The sequence below is a fragment of the Azolla caroliniana genome, unplaced genomic scaffold, assembly GCF_043228905.1.
Source record: "Azolla caroliniana isolate FFs.n. ecotype wild unplaced genomic scaffold, voAzoCaro1.0.p SCAF_13, whole genome shotgun sequence".
Lineage (NCBI taxonomy): Eukaryota > Viridiplantae > Streptophyta > Polypodiopsida > Salviniales > Salviniaceae > Azolla > Azolla caroliniana.
Window position 1 is genome coordinate 18645390 of NW_028230448.1, and position 21693 is coordinate 18667082.

Genomic DNA, 21693 nt, shown 5'->3' on the forward strand with positions numbered 1-21693 from the left:
ATTGTAGGTTGAAGAAGGACAGTGGTTTCTCCCGAGTGAGGATAGCGGTCTAAATGGGCCCGTACCTTTGAGCCAGACCACCGAGGCCGATTTGCACCATTTCATCCTCATTTATTGTGACATCAATGGACCTTAATGCGTCGCAAATCTCCTTTATCTTCACGGTGTAGTCTGAAATTGACATCCTTTTGTCGTATATTGTTCAGTTCCTGCCGAAGCTATAGCTTTCGGGTTGAGGTACTTGTGGCGAAAATCATTTTCAGATTTCCCAAGCCTGTTTCGACGTCTTAACATCTCTAATGTAGTCAATCATCTGCTCGTACATGGAGAACACAAGGCAATATAAAACTCTACTTGTTCCTTGTTCCCATGCCGGGAACTCCTTTTGTGACGACTCCGGTGCTATTTCATTTGCACCCTCAACATAACTCCAGTATCCATGCCCGAGCAAATACTGGTGCATCTTGTACGACCAAGATGCATAGTTGTGTTTGTCAAGCTTCTCTGTCGGAAGCGAACTTGCCATACCTCTATCCATCTTTCGCTCTTTACCGGGTGTTAGGGTTTGTCTTCAGTAATTGCTTGTCGACTGCGGAGGTTCTCAACCTTCGCGCTCTAATACCATGTAAAAGTTAATATGCGGAAGCTTATGACAAACCGGTTTAGCCGAATAGCAACAGAGAGAGTATAGGTTTAATGGAGACCTTACAAGACATAAATAGAGAATGGGAGAGACGGAGAGGGTAGAATAGCAAAAACTATATTCAAAATAACACTCTGTACATAGAATGTGCTCAGAGAGCACTTTTATACAAGTCCTTATATGGACTGACAGAAGTACTGACAAGTACTTCAATGCTCATATGAGCAGTTGACACTAACTACGAGGACCATGACTACCTAGTAGTCTAGAAATGTGGACCTCTAAACGACCTACCGGTACACACATGGGTTCGGCTCTCCGATCCGGCTCTTGCTTTGGGACATCAATCCGGATACGATCTAGCTCTGGCTTATCTAGCCAAGTACTTCAATGCTCATATGAGCAGTTGACACTAACTACGAGGACCATGACTACCTAGTAGTCTAGAAATGTGGACCTCTAAACGACCTACCGGTACACACATGGGTTCGGCTCTCCGATCTGGCTCTTGCTTTGGGACATCAATCCGGATACGATCTAGCTCTGGCTTATCTAGCCAATCCACATCCGGTTGAGCTTGCTCACTCAACAATATCAAATGTTTAGTGTGCATGTAGAGGGACAACAAATGCTTAATTTTCCATGTAATGCTCAATTTGATGAAGAATGCAAGGCTCGTCTCAAAATGGTTAAGCTTACAAAAGATAGAAATGAAAAAGCACTAACATTGTATCAATATTGAAGAATGGTAAGGAGAAAGAAGAGACAATTTATCAAATGCAAGTAAGAAAGAAAACACAAATGTTTAAACTCCAAACAAAGCATAGAGACAACTCAAGAGATAAAGAATAAGATATAATGGGTGAATCAACAATGACGAGGTATGTGCATAAGCTTTATATGCACGACGGGATAATGTCTATGGAATTGAGTATGGAAACACCATATAATGTGTGTATGTCTATTGAATATCTGAATAGAGGAGCTAACACAATGTCTAATTGCAAAGTAGAAGATGAAACTTTAACCACAAGTGAGATCGTGAAATGGGCAAGACCACAAACTTGCTAATGGATAGCAACTATCATTGGATCAAGCTAGCAAGCAAGATTTTTGAAGACGTTGGCTCATGAATTGGATTAAACCAACACATAGAAGAGAAGATAAAATTTTGATATCCAACTATTGAGCTATCATGGCTAGCTCAATTACGACCAAGTTATATAGCGCTATCATACAAAAGATTTGTTATTGGATTGAACATCATCACATCGAGAACTTGGTTGAGTAGGTTTTAGACCAAAACATTCCATTGTTGATCATTTGGTTATGTTGAGAGTAATTATGGAAGAAAGTCGATTTCAAGGGAAAGACTAGTATATTGTTTTTTTGATAACAAAACAATATGCCCTGGTATTATAGATTCATAAGAAATACAAAAGATGTGTTGGATATACCAACCGATTCCCTTGTACTCTCATCATGGCCAATTTGATGTGTATATACAATAACCACACATACTTTTTTATACATTGATGTTCAATATTCCTTGTTTTCTCCAAGCCTTGAGCTTGGGTTCATGACCCTTGTTTTGTGAACTCAACTTCCCCTAGAACTCCAAGAAAGTCTTTCACACGGTGCCAAGGAGTGAACTTTGGAAAATAATGACATCATTGGAATGTCATTATAGTATAAAGAAATTATAACATGATTGTATGAGACAGTTAGTGAAAATTCATGGTGGTTTCTCGAAGTACATCTTGAGCAACATGGGATTCAAGCAAGGTGTCCATTCTCTTCCACACTCTTTGGTCTATGCATCGATAAACTTGAAGCAATAGCAAACAAGGCTACAAAAGAAGAAAGAGTAGATGGCCCAAAACGAATGCAACTTATTTTTACACTCCTATATGTGGACAATGTTGTTTTATTCTCCTATATTGTAGATGATATGCAATCTTTGATTGAGTGGAAACGCTTGGTTGTTAGCCGGTCGGCTACCCGAAGGATAAAGGTCGACAAGTCGGAGTCAAAATGTATGAAAAGACAGATTTTAAAATGTAATTTTTGCCGAATATAAAAAATATAGGAATTTAGGAAATAAGACAGCTTTGTATAGTTGTAGGTTCTTGCCGACAACCTGACAAATTAGAATATCAATATCTTGGTCCATTCTTGACATTTCCTTAAATAAATGACATTGCAAGGGTATCATCTTGGAAAAGACTCTCAAGTCGCCTATAAAGAGGGACCGAGAGCATTGTAACATTATTGTTCTGTTTGGTTTTAATATAGTTATTGTAGTTAGAGTATTTCTGTGTCGACTGTTCTGTCATTCTTTATTTGCTTATTTACTGTGTCGACTGTACGAATTATTCTCTACTACACCGATTATGTTATACTAACATTTGGCAAGATCATATGTCTAATTCTAAGTAATTAGGTTCCAAGTGACCATTGTTTTCATCAAATTCTGAGTGAGTGTCGACACATCCCATTTCTCCAACCACAATCATCTTGATAAAACGTTTTCGGCAGGAAGACGTTTGACCTATTGTGTTTGTCGATTGTCGGTAGAACAACATTGGTCAAATCAACGGGCTTAGTGTTAATGTGGACAAAACAAAAATGATGGAAATAAAGGCAATACAACCAAGACACTACACTATCCCACTTTAACATACAAGGGAGAACCAATACAAGTGGTCCAAATGTCTTGATATTAATGTCCCATTGACAATTAGGTAGAGTGTATGTATGAGTCTAGACTTCCAGTGCGTTAGAACAATTATTATATGTTTCATGTGAGTCAATGCAAGCAAATTGATACTCAAGGATGGGAATTGAGATGATGTTATTTAATGCCATGGTGGTCCAAGTGTTGCTTTATGGAGGGAAGTATGGGATGACAGAATGTCATGTAGTGCACTGAATTAAATAGAAGAAAACGTTATCATCCTCAAGATCCTACCTTACCATGCTATTAGAAACAAATGTTCAGCCCATAGATGTACTAGTCATGTAAAGAGTTTACAAGTATATCATAAAGTGAACAATATGCATGACCATAGGTTGCAAAATTAGGCTTGGAACATATTATGCATAGTATGAAGGTATTCAATAAAAAACTAGTGAAGGATCAATATGACTTACTTCACGCATGCTCAAGGTATAAGGTAATTCATGAGAAGTGTGATGACGTATTAGATGGACATGTTAAATTAAGTGTCATACTAAAATCCCCACCAAGAAGGGTGAGCACAAATGTATGCGCATGATTTTCACATGGAGATAAATAGTAGTAACCCCCCTTCTTAGGTATGTTTATTTGGTCCCATAGGTCAAAGTTGGCCTCTACTAGATTGTATGCTTTGTATACGCATATTCGATTGGTAATGGAAACTAAGATGTAGTTTAAATAAATAAATAAATAAAAAGGTAATTCGTGAGAAGGGTGATGATGTGCAAGATGATTTGTTAAAGTAAGTGCCATATTGAAATACCCACCAAGAAGGGTACACAGAGACAAAGAGTAGTAACCCCCCCTCGTAGTAACCCCCCCTCCTTAGGTATGTTTATTTGGTCCCATTGGTCAAATTTTGCCTCAAAGTGGACGATAAAGAATCTATTCTCTCTTTTTATCGTAATTACCTTACCCTAGTGGTAAATTGTTAGCAGTACAAACACTGCGTTTTGGGTTCAAAACGCAACTTCCTCACATCTCTATTCTATACTTCTTATATATCTCTTAATTCACTAGATGCCACTGTGGAATGTAGGGGTTGAACCCATTACCACCTGGTCTCCATTGGGCAACCTTACCAACTAAGCTACATCCATCTGGGCACTCTCTCTCTCTCTCTGTGCTTTTTTTTACTATGATTGTTAACTCATTTGGTTCTTTACCATGTACACATGTTTATTCTTTCAAAGAACTTGGAGGTACTTTTGTAATATGTACTTGATAAAAGGGGTATTTATAGTATTATTTATATCCTTTTAGACCATCTACTAAGCTATTTTTACCTTTGTTTAGCATAAACAACAACTTATATTACATTTGTGCATTGTAAGTGTGAAGCATCATGGTTACTCTCTTTGTAACCAACGGTGCCCTCTCTAACAACCATCAATGGAGGTGCTTTCCATAATATCTAACACAAGGGGTATTTTTTTATTTTTTTTATTTTAAAGATCCTTCCATTAGTTTTAAAAAACATATCAGCTACAAAATACAAAATGATGGAAAGGAAGTGATTATCTTCCCCAAACCCGTCTTGTGTAAGACAATAGCTAGCCATGAAACCTTCGTTTGATAGACTTGATTGAGCACTTCCTCAATAGTTGAAACATACCATGAATTTGCATATGTTCAAACCAAATCAATCTTCCTCATCATGTTCATATTCAACATATCCAGATACCACATTTGGGTCATCACATGCATCCAATATACCACCACATTTACAATGACGAAGCATCCTCTTTTCCATATTCAACGTAAAACTCAAGCAAAGCATTATGGTATAGAGGTCATTTTGTATGCCTCGATCCATGATTCCAGCATGTATGAACATGCCTTCATGTAAAGCCATGTGATCAACATCCACCTTAACGGATCTCAATCCATCAAACGATTTATATGCATCTGATAAACTTCCACATGTTGCATACAAATCAACAGTGTTTCTAATGAGCATATTCAAGTTGAAACCTACCTGAGCGATGGCAATATGGATTTCTTTTCCTTTCTCTTTAACTCAAATGTATTCGAACATGAAAATCACATCTTGAATGCAAGATTTGAAGAAAAATTACACCATTCATCACATATGAAGAAACAAACTTCTTCCGAATGCATACATAAAAGCATCCCCCTCCCCCCCCCACCTGTTTCAATGACTCCATCCATCTCATAAGAAGAAATGGGATTCTACATACATATCATTTAGCATATTAGTGATTACAAGATCATGTTCCAAACCCTTTTCCTTTCTTTTAACTCAAATGTGTTTGAACATGAAAATCACATCTTGAATGCAAGATTTGAAGAACAATGACACCATTCATCACATAAGAAGAAACGGACTTCTTACAAACGCATACATAAGAGCATCACCCCCCACCCCACCTGTTTCAATGACTCCATCCATCTGATAAGAAGAAATGGGATTCTACATACATATCATTTAGCATATTCGTGATTACAAGATCATGTTCTAAACCCTTTTCCTTTCTTTTAACTCAGATGTGTTCGAACATGAAAATTACATCTTGAATGCAAGTTTTGAAGAACAATGACACCATCCATCACATAAGAAAAAATGGACTTCTTCCAAATGCATACATAAGAGCATCCCCCCCCCCCCCACCCCGAACACACACACACACACTTGTTTCAATGACTCCATCCATCTCATAAGAAGAAATGGGATTTTGCATACATATCACTTAGCATATTAGTGTTTACAAGATCATGTTCCAAACCCTGTTTTCAGATTTCACTTCTTATCCTTTTTCTACTACTCGAAGGGCAAAATTCCTAATAAGCCATGTTGCCATAATTTCTTTTGATATAATCAACAAACCAGAAAATAAGTCTAGAAGGTCTTTCTTCTTGGCCCGAGCCTTGAGATTGCACAAAATCTCAATTATTTCTTTCTTTTAAACTACTCATAGGCTGCCATTGACATACATAACTCCCAAGACAATACCAATAACAATTAGGATATCCACATGTCTCATATCGGTGGAGGAAATACCTAGAGAGGTGGCTGATACCTCCAATGTATACAACAATTAACCATACAAAATACATTCATCCTTTCCCATCTCTTCTTAAAAACCTCTTTCTTTCGAAAGACTACATCGGAATCACCCTTGATAGCGTCATACTCTTCTTTTAGTGTATGCACCAAGGTCAAGCAAATCTCCTTGACTACATCCACAACATTTATTGAATTTGCTGAAATATTCTTCGACATCTAGTAGTCCACAAAACCCACAACATTATGGAACTAATAATCTCCCAAACCACCCGATTTTGTACTGAATTACTAGGCATACACAACGACACTTCCTCAACATATCGACCTCTTGTATGTAATGCAAAGGTAACCTTTTCATGTTCATAATCTTGTAATTACCCTTAATAGCAGCCCACATCATTGCTCCCCATTTTTAGTATTTTTTTAGTATTTTTAGTACTAACACAAGGGGTATTTTTAGTATTCTTTATTGTTTTAGACAATCTATTTGGCTATTTTCTACTTTTTTTTAGCATAAAGAACAACTTATATTTGAAAATAAATGATACACATATGTGGTTGGTAAGTGTGATGCATCATGCTTACTCAATTTTTCAAACAAAGAGTACCCTCTCTATCGACCATCAATTAATGACTCCATATTACGCTAAAGGTTAGTAACAAATAACATGTAGAGGTAACCAAATGCATCTTCCTCAATGGCAAACATCTCTAGTCAAATCTCCTCAATCTTTGTACATGTTCTTTCCATATTATACTTACCATATCAAGTTTTGCACCATCATTTTCTTCCCTATGACGCAATTTAGCTTCTCCATTTTCTTTTTTTTCGTAATTTCAAACCTCATGCAACTATTTTAATTCTACAAACTTAGTCGTGTAGTAAAACATATTAATTCATGGGTTAGATCTTCATTTCCGTTGTTATTCCTTTTGGGGCGATCAAATGTTAATTGATGTCAGTCAATAAAAAAGAGGAATCAAACGTGCAGTAATAGGAAAGGGGATGCTTGCCCATTCACCAAATGAATACATGTACTAGGACAATGTTGTAACAAAATTGATAATCAGTGTAGTGTGGGTTAGGAATGCTTCAATCATAGTAGTTGTTCACGAGTCACGAGTTATATGTCTTTAACTAATGGTTGTGCTTCTAGGTTAGAGGGGTTATTTAATAGCGAGCAAATTATAAACGATTTATGATTCTAAGACATGTGCTAATATTATCTACATTTGAAATGTAGCACGTGTGAAACATGACAATTTGCACATCCATCCTGAGAGGATGTACACTTCACATGATGCAAGACACCATAAAAGCCACATTGGAATAAAATATGCTAGCAATGGTATTTTTACTCTAAGTCATTGTATTAATATTGATGTTCCTTTTCTTATTGATTGCTTTTTTTCATTAATTCGTATTTATTTCGAAAGACAACACTTATTGTTTTCTTTTGTAGGGGACTACTTAAGGATTGATTAGTCTTTGCTTGTGTTGATTACACTATGCCTTACATTGTTTTCTTGCTCACCTTAAGTGATTTGTTTTTCATAATGCAATTGAATACACCTCCATTCACATCTAGATCAAATTTAGATATGAGTAGCCCTTCCTATACCATGCATTTTGCACATGATCATAGAAGACATTGTACTACCTTTAATTCATCTTTACCTTTTACACTTTATTTCTTGTCTGATCCCAATAATCACAAAATGCCGTTTGTTACACATTGGTACCACTAAACACGAAATGGTGGGCCTTCTAGTGTGAACGAGTCTTCTAAAATTGGAGCGACATGCCTCACATATTTCTCTATCATATCTGAAAGGAGCATAGGTGATATTTTGACTTCGTCTTTACTCATATATGAACGATGTTGAGTATTGACAAAAACAATAAGTTGTTTCTCAGTAATCTCTCCTGAGTCCTTATAATTGTCACATGTAGTTTTTTTTTAGTTTATTACGGTGTATTAAATTATAAAGCAGGACACATACAAGATAACTTCCACAAGGAAAACATGTTTAACATTATAGCGAATAATTTCGAATCTAGTGTTTTGTTTGACAAGTTACGACACGGCCTATTCTTTAAGGGAATTTGGCACATGTGAGCATTGGAGTGCGGTCAAACCAAAGCATAAGATATGTTTGGCCCCATTTTTTTGGGTTAATGACTTCACGTACTTTGTCTTAGTTGTTTGACGCTATTAAAAATTATCCCATTTTCTTTTGGAAATATGCATGTGCTCATATCTTAATGTTTTCCTTTTTTTCAATAGAACTAGTATTTGCTCGAGGTGGAAGATTAGACGCGTGACGAAAAAAGAATTAAAATAGCACAATCGAAATTGACTACATTGTGTTTATGTGTTTAACAATGACGAATGGTTGGTAACGCGTACAACATGTTGGCGAGAGCAACGCAAAAAGTGTGTGCTTGTGCGTGTGTGGTGTATGAGAGAGAGAGAGAGAGAGAGAGAGAGAAAGAGAAAGAGTCATATTGACAACATCAAAATGCCCAATTGTATTGTGACACCAAGTAACTTACATTTTGTAATATTTGATATCGAGAAAAATAAGAAAAGGCATTGTATAAGCTACATTTTTGTGAGATCAAAGAAACCTACAAGACTAAATAAGGTATTGCTCATTACGAAAACTACCTCAATAAGTTTATGTATGGTCTCTCTATGACATCATTATCCTTTGTAATAAGCGCCTCGCCCAACATGCTCTCTATCAAGTGATGTGATTGCCATTTTACATAGAGAGAGAGAGAGAGAGCATCTTTAAGGTAATACATGTTTGAGGTATTGTATTGGTCATGGTGACTCATGACCCATTGAAGCCTAGATTTCTGAACAATTCATTTAGATGAAACTCTCGGAAGTTTAACCACGTGCCAATCCAAGGAAGCATAGGTATGAGATAATTAAATAACGACTTTTAAACCGTAATTGATTAAAAGAAGGTTGTGAGTCATATGGGGGCAACAACACTTACCCTAACCACACATCAATACACCGAATGGAGGCTCTAATGACTAGTAGTGATCAATGACCATTGCCTTTAGCAAAGCATCAACACAAATCATCAAAAAGGTAGCATGCTGACACATCGACTTAGTTGAAAGGAGTGATACACACCACGGGAATGTGATATTTCAACATGTGAGTAGGGCGAGATAGTGAAACATGGAGGATTGACCAACATAGATAGATAGATAGATAGATGGGTATCTTTTGTAACAACTATAGGAGATTGATTGCAATCTATGAGATGGGGGCCTAGCCCATGGCGAGGGTCCACGAGAGAGATAAACCCACAAGAACATGGGGATGTGTGGATGTGTTCATTCGTTATCATTCCAAAGCGAAGTCGTGAATGAGCAGAAAAGGTGGACGGGAGAAGTGTAGCGAGCCTCTAGGATTGAGGAAGATCATTCGGAGAGGCGCTCTGTCAGATGTGTCCAGCCAGGGCCACCCCGGCCTCGGCCCCGGCCCCAGATCCAGCCCCAACCCCACCCTTATGAAAACACATGCTCTCCACGCTTACACACAAATGCGTGAGACAAGCTAGAGGATGGAGACAAGACACGGCAAGACACAAGACGAGACGAGAGAGAGAGAGAGAGAGAGAGAGAGAGAGAGAGAAGAGTCACGTGATGGTTGGGGAGGGGTCTCATATGACCACCCAACTCCCACAATTCCAACACGTTTTTTGTACCACCCCACACCTTTATTTTTTCTCTACAATATTAGTTCTTGACTTTCATACCATACCATAACATAACATAACACAACACACACACACACACACACATTCCTTCTTTCAATTCCAATCTCATCATATTATAAAGCTTCTCTCTCTCTCTCTCTTCCTTTCTCCTTCTGCTTCTTCTTCTTCTTCTACTACTACTACTACTACTACTAATTACTCTGCTTCTCCCATCAAATCCTTCCATTTGCTCCCCCCCCCCCCCCCCCCAAGCTTTTCCATTACAAGAATAAAAAGCTTCAAATCACAGACACAGAAACACATAGAAGAAGATCCCACACAGTCTCAGCCCACCCTTCTCTTGTTCTCCTCTGCAAGTTCAAAATCAAAGCATATAGCAGTAATCCTTTGGTGTTTTGTTCCTAGATCTTCTCCCCTCACACACACCATAAAGGATCGATCCATGGCGCCTCAGCTCACCATCTTCTACTCTGGCACCGTCAATGTCTACAATAACATCCCAGCTGAGAAGGTACAGATTCAGCACCTGCCCTCTCTTCTTCTTCCCTCACACATGATCTTCATCATATATTATGGCTCCATTTTCCGTTTCCTCCCATGGGATCTTCAGTCCCAATATATCAATTTTGGTGTATTCCGTTTGCTGCTATTTCTCTTTTCTGTCTGTGGCCGGGGCGGATTTTTGAAGCATTTTGATTCCTGATGGCTTTCCTGATCTTCATATGTCTGTTTGTTTATTGTATATAGGCCCATGCTATCATGCTTCTTCTTGGCAGTTGCAAAGGGAAGAAGAATTCGAATAATGATGGAGCAACTGGGATCGAACCCCTCACCTCTACCACAAAGATTACAGTGGCAAGCCCACAAGCAGAAAAGAAACCTCAGCTTTTATGCCGGAGATCTCAAGCAGGTGCTTTCTCGCTCTCTGCATTCTGATTCATGTGATCGTCTATATGGCACATGTATGTGTGCCTAAAGTATGTACGAAGAAAGAAAGAATAGGCCGAAGCATCAGAAATGGAAATGCTTAGATCCATTTCTGCACAGGAAATTGGAACTCACACAATACATGCATACATATATTACACACATGATCAAAGGATATGTGAAAAGAAAAACATTATGGATTGGCAAGTGGATAGATTCATGTACTTTTTTTTTTTACCAATTGTTAGAATTGGGTACATGGGAATTGGTTTATATGCTTTTGATTCTTCACAACCCTAACCATTTTGTGCTTGTGTTTTTCTTTTTTTGGGTATGCAGAGCTCCCATATGCAAGAAAGGCATCGCTCGCTCGCTTCTTGGAGAAGCGGAAAGACAGGTGATTCTTGGAAACCCAGTACATTATTAGCTTTCTTTGACCATTATTGCTTAAGCTTCTCATAACAAAGTATTCTTCGGATTTCGTTCAGGATTCAAGAAACTGCAGCGGCATCGGCATCGGCATCGGCATCGGCAGAGAATGGTTGTGAAGGGCCATCGAAGAAGATGAAGCTTTCAATGGAGATCCCAACACCTCAATAGAATTGATGAACTTTTAGACATTACTTCGGATCGAGCCCATCAGTATTGTCTGTCTGGATCGACCGATTTGGCAGGATCAAAATCTGAAGTGTAATAATATCATATACCAACATTTAGAGGTTGGCATAACCATCAACAACCTATACTAAATCACCTCATATTAGGCATTGCCGAAACACAGTTTCTCGGCATATAACCAACCATACACAATAGTCTTTGGTACAAAAAAACACTAAACAGCAGGAAGAACCCCCCATAGTAAAACTTTGTGAAGCAAAAGTATATGTAACATTTTTTCTTTCAACATGAAATTAACTTAATAATACCCAACAAAGCTTATTCATCTAAGGCAAAACAAATGGCCACTGATGTTTAAGCAATTGACATGATTTTATCCTATAGTTAATTGTTTTTAATTTATTCTAAAGGAAGTGGATTGTATATATAAGCTTTGACTTATGTGTTTTTCATTGGAAGATTAAGAGGCATGGTTCGTGTTTTTTAAGTAGTCTTGACGAAATGATCACCATGTCTTCTATAAAATAGTATCTGTGAGATTAGTCTTTCTTTGTGTGTGGGTGGTGGGGAGGGTTCCATTTTTGTGGCACTAATTATTCAACATTCTGGCCCATCTTGGCTTAGGATCTAACTTTTAATGTAGTTTTGGTGGGATTCCCCTTGTGATTATATGTTGACTTCAAAATGTTTTGTGTTTTTTCTTAATGATTTATGTTATATGTCCATCTTATCCAACTTGGATGGATAATAAAGAACTAAATCTAGTGTTTACCAAAAACTATTAGATCAAGGGGACATTGACTTTGTATACATTTGCTACCTCTTACATTGGTTCTATGTTGTGAGAGATAAAGTGTCTAGCCTAGTTCTCCTCATTCGTCCCCGTCATAGGGTCATTTGGCAAGCTGATTGTTCATTCTTTTTAAATTTTTTCAACCCTAGGATTATTATGAGAAGATATGCAAAAATTATACACAATTGGGAAATACTCTAGTTCAATAATCCACAACATAACTCATGGCTTGCGATCAATCGGAGTCTTGACCTTGGGAGATCAACATGTGCATCCATGTTAACTTGGCTTGTTGGAGAAATGGTTGACATTCTATTGGCCAGAAGCATGACCAATTGGATCTTAAAAAGAGCGTCACAAAATTGTCTCGTTTGTTTGTACTAGGGGAGGAACCAAAATGAGGCTCATGGCTTTTCGTAAAGGTCACTCACACTATTGCTTAAGTAACGAGCAACCAAATGTGGTAGATGGTTTATATGTTTAGCACAATATAGGAGAAATCACGGATGAGTTTTGCTTCTCATATTTGTGAGTAAGTCATGTATTGTACCAAATAGGTGAGTGCCCATTGGATCGCAAGTAGGTCATCACAACTTAGCGCATTCCATTAATCAGAGAATTGGCCTCCTTTTCGATCATACTTTTATAATAAATGAAAGATAGTATTTCCAACACGAGGTAGTGGAAGCTTGAGTAAAATACGAAACATGTGAATCACCCAATTGTGCATATTTCCAACCTGTCTTTCTGTAACAACTGTTTGGGATTGCAGAAATAAAATGTATAGTGTAACTTTTTGTTTTTTATCGATATAAAAAAATGGAAGATTAGCATTACAAAACCATTTTTGGCTCTGAATACAAAATGAACACTTCGACAAGAAAATAAAAAGAACGCCATGCTTCTTAAATCAACGTGGATTTGAATGGCACTCATTTTCTATGAACTTTAATGTGCATATCAACAGACGAGAATTGTAAATCTTTTGTTGACCAGCCTAAAACAGTTGTAGACAAGCATTGCAGGGTCTTTTCAGCCAGTATCCGAATCGACACAATGACATTTGTGCATACTTAAGACTTCGCGAGTCATGCATGACATTAGTTATATATAAGTGGGAAAACAATTCAAGAAAGGAATGTTCCTCATATATTTTTTTCTCGGCTTAGAAAACGTGGAACAGTTACATTGGAATTTAAATATATGAAACAAGAGACTAGCAATTTTGCTTCTCTATTATGTAAGTGGAAGAGATGAAGATGAGAGTCCAAAATGGTTATAATTCAAAAACGCCGCTGCCGGGGATCGAACCCGGGTCACCCGCGTGACAGGCGGGAATACTCACCACTATACTACAACGACTTGGATGTACAAGGATAATTCATAAGTCTATATGTATTTTAAAATTTTTAGACAACCAAAACGTTCACCGCATTATGGCTTCCATTAAATTTGCTAGACTTCGTCACGAGTCTTTTTCCAAATGTTGCTAGTACTCATCGCTAACTAAGCTTGGGGTAACTCTGGTGGGCTCTCTTGCCCAACTTCTTCAAGTAGCTCCCGTCTTTTACTCCTGGACCCACAAAAAAACTAGTCCCTCTTTGCCCGCACATAGATTGCCTAAATTTCTACATTATGCTCTATTCTATTCCATTCATGAGGTTAACACTAGTCGTTTGAACGTTTTTGTCTAAAGCATGAACAACAAATCCATACCTGAATTGGGCATCTCGTGCACTATACATGATCTTGGTTAGTGTAAGTTGTTATTAAGATCACCAACTTTGGTCTCTATGTCTTTGAACCTTTCAATCCTTTCCAAGTGACTCCAAAAGCACCTTTTTTTTTTTTAGGACGTATTATGGAGGGGCATGGACATGGCTTTCTTTTCCTCTATCACTTCAATTTACCAAGTTTGGTTCTAAATATTCACGCAAGCCTTGGGTTTCACTTTTTCCTGGATGGGGAGAGGAGGGAGGTGTTGTAACCACCAAACATAGCACACGGTACACAAATATAACCTTTTCCTCTTATCTTTCTAGTCATTCTCATGTTTTTCCCATCTTATGGTAGCAATGGGCACAGTTTCGGCTCAAACCGAACCGAACTGCATGGCTTAACAGTTTATTGGTTCAAAGATAAATAAACCATTTGGTTTGGTTTCAAATATTATGATGTGGTTTGGTTTCAATTCGGTTCGGTTTTGAATTTCATGGTTTTGCAATTTTGCGGCTTATCAGTTTATCGGTTTGGTTTGGTTTTCAATTTCACGGTTTAGCGTTTAGCGGTTTCGGCTTATGTGGTTTGGTTTAAAGGTTTAAAAGTTTAAAAGTTTTGAAGGTTTATAGGTTTATTGGTTTATAAATTTGGTTTGGTTTTGATTTATGATAAACCGATTTGGTTTGGTTCTAAATTTTTCATAAACGGTTTGGTTTAAATGGCTTCATAAAATTAAACAGTTTGGTTTAGTTTTTAATATAAATAAATGGTTTGGTTTGGTTTCAAGGCCAGGAAACCAAACTGAACCGCGCCCATCGCTATCTTATGGTACATGATTTCATTATTTTGCGGTGCTTTCAACAATTATGCTATCAAAGATATTTACATGTATCCCAAGTTCCATGAGTTGGCGTGAATCAATTTTCTTCGTTAGAGGATCCGTCATAAACTTTTAACACCCTATATTAGTGCCGATGGTTTTTCTTATTGCGAATGTTCCACACATTTGCTGTGGTGATGTTCTTTTGTTTTCAATGGAAATAAATCACAGTTAAAGTTGTAAACACAAACAAAAAACAAATCGACAACAAAGTGCCGAATGGATAAGTGCACATACATGTATATATGTTATGGGTTATAGTTGAATAAGAAAAACTATAGATGAATCATGTATACTCAATGGAATTGCAATCAGTGGTTACAAAGTGGACAAGCACCTTCAAGTGCTTATATGATGAGATCTTGATTGGCTCATCATCCCCCGTTCCAAAAACAATAAGTTCAAAATGTAATGACATTGGGAAAGTAAGATTCCACAAGGTAAGATTCCTCAATGCATACGTCTTTCATTTTAAAACTTCTCAAGAATAGATCTTTCACCTTCTTTATGGTGTCCAATTGTTCTCCTCTTATAAATGAGTCATCAATGTACACGAGGATGAATGTTCTACAATTGGAATCATTTTGCATGTAGAGTGAGTTATCAATTCTGGAAATATAAAATCCAATGTTGCATAAGTATTATGTGATTGTCGAGTTCCAAGACCTTAATGATTATTTTAGGCCCAATAATGGCTTCCATAACTGGCATATTATTAATTGGATTTCTACATGGACTCATTCTCTCCCCTTTGCATCCATGACAAGCGACTTTCTTCTATCTAGCTTTTTGACCATAATTATTTGAGATATACATGTTTTTACTTTGGTATTTCTCTATTTAATTGAGATACCTTGTATGTTTCTCAGTTAGTAATTATTTATTTAATTAAGACATACATATCTCTTAATTGGTGCAGTGATTAGTTGTGTGTTAATTTTTGTTCAACCTAAGACACCTTCAAGACTTCTACAATTGCATGGAATGGAGAGGCAAGTGCTTTTATGTGTTGAAGTATGACATGACCTTCGTCATTGGAGAGTGATATTCCTCAATACTTTTTTATTAGCCAACTGTGAGGAAGGTAACTCCTCAGGACTTGGTAGTTACCCTTCGAAGTTCAACACTCGACGATATGAATTGTGTTTCATCTTCTTCTAATAGCAATGTATGTTACTAACTTGTCTTGGTTGATAACATTACCTACATAGGCTCAAGTTGACTTGAAAATCCTTGATGAATCAATCCACTTCAATCCCTCGATTAGCTAACCATGAGGAAGGCAACCCCTCCAATGTATGAATTGTGTTTGCATCTTCTTCTAATAGTAATGTATGTTACCAACTTGTCTTGGTTAATAAAATTACCTACATAGGCTCAAGTTGATCCAAAATCCTCAATTTATTCATCCATTCCAAGCTAAAGTGTGATTTTTTATTCCTATTGAGATGCAATGACCTTATGTCTTGGCTCAAAATCTAGAATTAACCCCATGACCCATATCTGGTTAATCATGTTTTTTATTAGTGCCACTTTTGAAACTTTATTTAAAATGTGATAGATCTTTCAACCTCCGTTTGAATTGGCTTTGCACAAACCTCAAGTCAAATGCATTCATATTTCTAGAGTTTTCTCATCTTTAAGAACAATTCATTTACATCGAGTTGTAAGTGTGAATGGACTTGGTTACTTTGGTGGTGCATTGGAATTGACCTCCTTCTAGTAAATAAGTCAATACCTAAAGTTTTGAAGACTTGGTTCATTTGCATATCAATCTAATCTCAACACTGCTAACACTAGATAAAAATATATGCTCATTCTAACTTTGACATCACCCCCACTCATTTTTGTGACCTTTTTCTTGACAAGAGAAATAGTAAAAAAAACTATCATCACATGCATTATCCCCTAAACCTTACAAAAGCTTTCTATTTGAGTTGGGTTCATCTCAACCTAGATCTTTGGGTGATCCTTCGCCCTCATCTAACTAGGTCATCATCTTCCCTTTAGACCATGGCCAACATGGATTTTAGACAATGCAATTTTCAACATCTAGAGTACATTGAGATTTTCCTTTTTAGTGTATTCTAATCGCCTTCACCTCCTCCCTCCCATCTTCGTACTTTGTTTGGTTAGAGACCAAATTGATCACATCGAAGAAATATTTGATGCTAACACTTTATCATCTTAAGGACCCCCAGTTTTACTTGGTTGTTAGTACTTTTATCAAGGTAATTCTCCTATAAACCTTGTTGTTGCTAAACCTCATGAACTAAGTTAGACAACATTATCTTTCTTGTGCCCAATCTAGGCCGTTTCTTTGATGTGATCAATTTGGTCTCTAACACTTTATCATCTTAAGGACCCCCATTTTTACTTGGTTGTTAGTACTTTTATCAAGGTAATTCTCCTATAAACCTTGTTGTTGCTGGGGGGGGGGTATGGGTGCCCAGCCCATCATTATCATTGGCTTCATAGTGATGATGGGGGGGGGTATGGGTGACCCTAATACATACAAAGGAGGGGTATTTTTGGGAATTTCCCAAAAGTATAGAGAGAGCTGAAAGACTTCCATCATCTGTGCAGAGAGAGGCTGTTGTATGAGAGAGATTCCTCTGCATTTCTCCATTGATTGTGTGTGTGTGTGTGTGTGTGTGTGTCTGAGAAGTCCCAGAAGACCCAGGAGGAGGAGGAGGAGGAGAAGTTATGGGATCCTTAGGTAAGGCTGTCTATTACATGGGACATTGGATCAGAGGAGCAGGGCAAGCTCTCGATCGAGTTGGATCTGCTCTGCAGGGTCGCCATGCATTTCAAGAACACAGTAAGTTTCTTTTATCTATCTCTATGTTAATGTATACTTGTGGATTTCTTCTCCTTCTGAGAAACAAATGCTAGAACTTTCTCATAAACCTTCAAACTGAGTTTAGTTTTAACCAATTATCCATCTCTATGTGTACGTATCAGTCTGGATTTTTTCTTCTCGTGAGAAACAAATTCTAGAACTTTCTCGTAAACCTTCAAACAGAGTTTAGTTTTAACATAAGGACTATTTTTTTTGTTAGAATAAATTTTGTTACCTGCGCTTTCCGCAAAAAAAGGCTAACGTTTTTAAGAGACCCTTGAAATATGCTTTTAGAAACGCCAGAAACAACACACAATTTTTTTATCTTTACAAAAGGACTAGTGTTTTTTAAAGGAACCCTAGACAAGGAATAACCATATTGTGATAATAGCGAGTTTTATTCAAATATTTTTGCTGAAAGAAAGAGAAATGTGAAGGATTTGAGATTTGAATGGTTCAAGAACTGAAGCCAAATTATGTTAAATTATTGGTGTTTTTTGTATTTTTACCATACTTCTTGAGCTGTTGGTTCTCTATGTATACATACACACACACACACGTCTATAGGTTACCTACATTGATAATGTATGGTCAAATAAGGCTAATTACCAATATTCATGCAAATTAAACTGCAAATTGTTGTCATAGCGAAGTCACATCATACGTGTATGCTCATTTATTCACCGCCAGTGGTATAGATTTATACTGTATTCTCATGGTTCTTATTAATGGAGCATTGAGAATAACATCACAATATGCTTAGGTTATGTTAAAACACCATTTTGCAAAGATGTGCATGTTGTCCTATTTATGGGTACTCAATAAATATGTGGTGAATTTGGTACATGAATCTAACTACTTGATTGAGGGTTTTTAAAAGAATTATCATTGGTTTTAACTTTTGATGGTATTTAATGCATTTTTTCTTGATTCCCATTGTTTTAGCTTCAAAGCATCGCACCCTTATGAACCTAAATGGCAAAGCTCCAAGTGTCGCTCAAAATGCTTTTGTTGCCCCTGGTGCATCAGTTATTGGAGATGTAAAAGTGGGTGCTAACTCGTCGATATGGTATGGATGTGTTCTCAGAGGTAAGCCTGAAAATACTGAAAATAATTCATTCCATATACTGGTTGAATGCTCATCATTATCTGTTTCTCACAAAACATGAAAACTTGCTTTTTATACAGGAGATGTCAATAGCATTAGTGTTGGCTCAGAAACCAACATTCAAGATAATACCCTTGTCCATGTTGCCCAAACCAATATCAGTGGTAATGTGAGGCCAACCGTTATTGGTAGCAGAGTGACGATAGGTAAATCCTTTTAGTTTGTGCTTAATGTCAATTACAACTTGTTTTGTAGTTCCCATCTCGTTAGTGGATTTTTACATATAGTTCTATCACATTGTTTTGATTTGGTTATTAGTTCCATTGCTTTAATTCGATTTTCAATCCATATTGGCAATCAAAACTCCATTAATACTCCTTAAAATATTTGGTATGTATCAGAATACCTAGAAGATTTTTCAGAATTTATTATAATATCCCTGTATATCAGAATAGTGTTCAACTAGATGGGCACAACATTTTTTGTTTTTGTGAAAACTTATTGTTTACTCTGGTAGAAGTACCCAACAAGGTGAGATTTTTTTGGAGTGTTTTTGTTGCGCATAATGTATTTTAGAGATAGCTCTATTTGGTTGTATGCTCATCGCAATGGTGTATTTATAGTGTATACTTGGATGTAGAACAGGGCATAATGCTGTGATACATGGATGCACAATAGAAGATGATGCATTTGTTGGTATGGGAGCAACTCTTCTTGATGGTGTTCATGTTGAGAAGAATGCCATGGTTGCTGCCGGGGCTGTGGTGAAACAACATACTCGGGTTCCAACAGGAGAGGTAAGAATTTACTAGCCCTTTTTGCAAGAGATACACTTGCATATATACCATACTATTTAGGAGATCAAAGCAGAGAAAGCAGATTAAAATCACAAAATTTCACTTCTGTTTTAACCTGAGAAAATCTATTGTTAGGTTGTTGCAAAGCATCTTGTGCTACGAATGCCTTGTGTTAGGATCACTCACTTCTGCATACATCCTTAACTTAATAAGTATATGATTAACTGATAAAACAATATGAAAATTTAAAATTTTAAGTTCACACAAACCACGTACATTCATCTCTGATTGATATGATATAGCCTTTATTAAAATCTTAACAGATTTGAGTTGATAACATAGTTATTCTTCTAAATGTTGATTGTTTTGCATTTTTGTAATGTTATTTTTTCTTCCATTTATCATAAAAGGTGTGGGCAGGAACGCCAGCTAAGTTGCTCCGGAAATTGTCTACTGAAGAGATGGAGTTCTTCGGCAAAGCAGCCGAAAATTATGTGAAACTTGCAGCCACACACAGAGATGAAAATCGAAAAACCTATCAAGAAATCGAGGCAGACAAAGTCATCAGGAAGAAATGGGAAGTTCAAAGTGACGATTACGATTCACATATCGGTGTATTCCGGGACAAACAACCTGCCCATGTCGCCTCAAGAGATCCCACTTTGGTTTAAATGCTCTCTTTATTTTTACAAGGTTTTTAATTCTCTTATCTACTAATGGTACGGAAATGTTCCTTCAAAATTTTCATGATTTTTGGATTTGAATTGAAAAGTTTCTTGGTCGTTCTGGAATGGAAAATGGAGGCTCCTTTAGAGAGTTCCCAACCTAGTTGTTTAGCCTCGAATTTGATTGTTATGGTTAAATAAGGGCACTTGACAACTAACAAAATCTCCGATTGGAGGTTTATAAATAAAGAAGTTCTTCCTGATTAAATTTTGTTTCCTTTATTCCTTGGTGTTCTTTTAATGCTCATACGTCAAAAATCAAATTTCGGTTTTTAGTTTTATGATATTCCCCATGAAATGACAGAAGATAATGCATTTGGCAACGAATGAATATCTTATGAGAGGTTTAAGATGAATTGATTCCTTTTTGTCACCTATGTATTTTCCTGTCAATGTAATATTAATTACTGGCATTTTTCTTGTAACTTGTCGGTCAAGTAGAATGTAGTTATGACTTGGGAGAGAAGCCTATTAAAATGTGTGCATCTAGAAACGAATGTATGAGTTGTCTGACAATATGTCAAGTATTTGTCCATAGACATAGAAATTAAAAATACGTTGCATTCATTTTCGATGGACAGAAGTCTTCACACCAGATGTATTGGGGCTTGGCATACTTTCTATTCAATATCACATTATTGATCTCATCAATACCCTTTTAAGGTATAAACCTGAGTAGCAACTAATCTTGACAAATCTAGAGCAACTTTTAAGCACTGCAAATGCTCTAATATGCAGTGGTGAGTCCTTAGTAGTATGGAGTTACTAAAATGAGGACATAATTTGTGGGATGCCAATAATGGAACACAGAAATCAGCTATGAAAACTAGTTGTACATTTAAATTGAAGAAAATAGTCCCGAGTAGAAGACAGTAAAGTAATAATCTCTTTGCAACTTTGTCTGACTATTCCTAGAGCTACCAGTGTACTGAATTGGGCAGCCCATTTCAATACAACCTATTGTATGGTAAAGCACAATATGAAGGAGTTGCCTTTATACAAATTGTAAATTCACATGTTGGAGTTTTAAAACGCTCTTCTTCATAGTTCCAAATCTCAACAATTGGGGGTTAATGTTGCATTTATTATAATCCTCGCTATGAGATCATGCACATTAACAATTGGC

General features: G+C 36.9%; 2 protein-coding genes across 2 annotated transcripts; both read left to right on the top strand.

Annotated features, from left to right (window-relative positions):
- Positions 1-10435: 10435 nt before the first annotated feature.
- On the top strand, positions 10436-12101 carry LOC147856513 (protein TIFY 3-like). Its single transcript, XM_087329064.1, has 4 exons — positions 10436-10669; positions 10906-11068; positions 11425-11482; positions 11574-12101. The coding sequence occupies exons 1-4, from the start codon at positions 10601-10603 to the stop codon at positions 11683-11685; spliced, it is 402 nt and encodes a 133-aa protein (XP_087185190.1). The 5' UTR covers positions 10436-10600; the 3' UTR covers positions 11686-12101.
- Positions 12102-17756: 5655 nt separating this feature from the next.
- On the top strand, positions 17757-20571 carry LOC147856514 (gamma carbonic anhydrase 2, mitochondrial-like). The gene is made up of 5 exons (XM_087329764.1): positions 17757-17916; positions 18883-19026; positions 19126-19251; positions 19691-19842; positions 20253-20571. The coding sequence occupies exons 1-5, from the start codon at positions 17802-17804 to the stop codon at positions 20511-20513; spliced, it is 798 nt and encodes a 265-aa protein (XP_087185890.1). The 5' UTR covers positions 17757-17801; the 3' UTR covers positions 20514-20571.
- Positions 20572-21693: the final 1122 nt, after the last annotated feature.

Bases quoted from the DNA above. Each gene is read 5' to 3' on its own strand.
- LOC147856513 (XM_087329064.1), top strand. From the start codon at position 10,601: ATGGCGCCTCAGCTCACCATCTTCTACTCTGGCACCGTCAATGTCTAC. The intron at 10,670-10,905 runs GTACAGATTCAG...TATTGTATATAG, and splicing joins ATAACATCCCAGCTGAGAAG to GCCCATGCTATCATGCTTCT. The intron at 11,069-11,424 runs GTGCTTTCTCGC...TTGGGTATGCAG, and splicing joins ATGCCGGAGATCTCAAGCAG to AGCTCCCATATGCAAGAAAG.
- LOC147856514 (XM_087329764.1), top strand. From the start codon at position 17,802: ATGGGATCCTTAGGTAAGGCTGTCTATTACATGGGACATTGGATCAGA. The intron at 17,917-18,882 runs GTAAGTTTCTTT...CCATTGTTTTAG, and splicing joins CCATGCATTTCAAGAACACA to CTTCAAAGCATCGCACCCTT. The intron at 19,027-19,125 runs GTAAGCCTGAAA...CTTTTTATACAG, and splicing joins GTATGGATGTGTTCTCAGAG to GAGATGTCAATAGCATTAGT.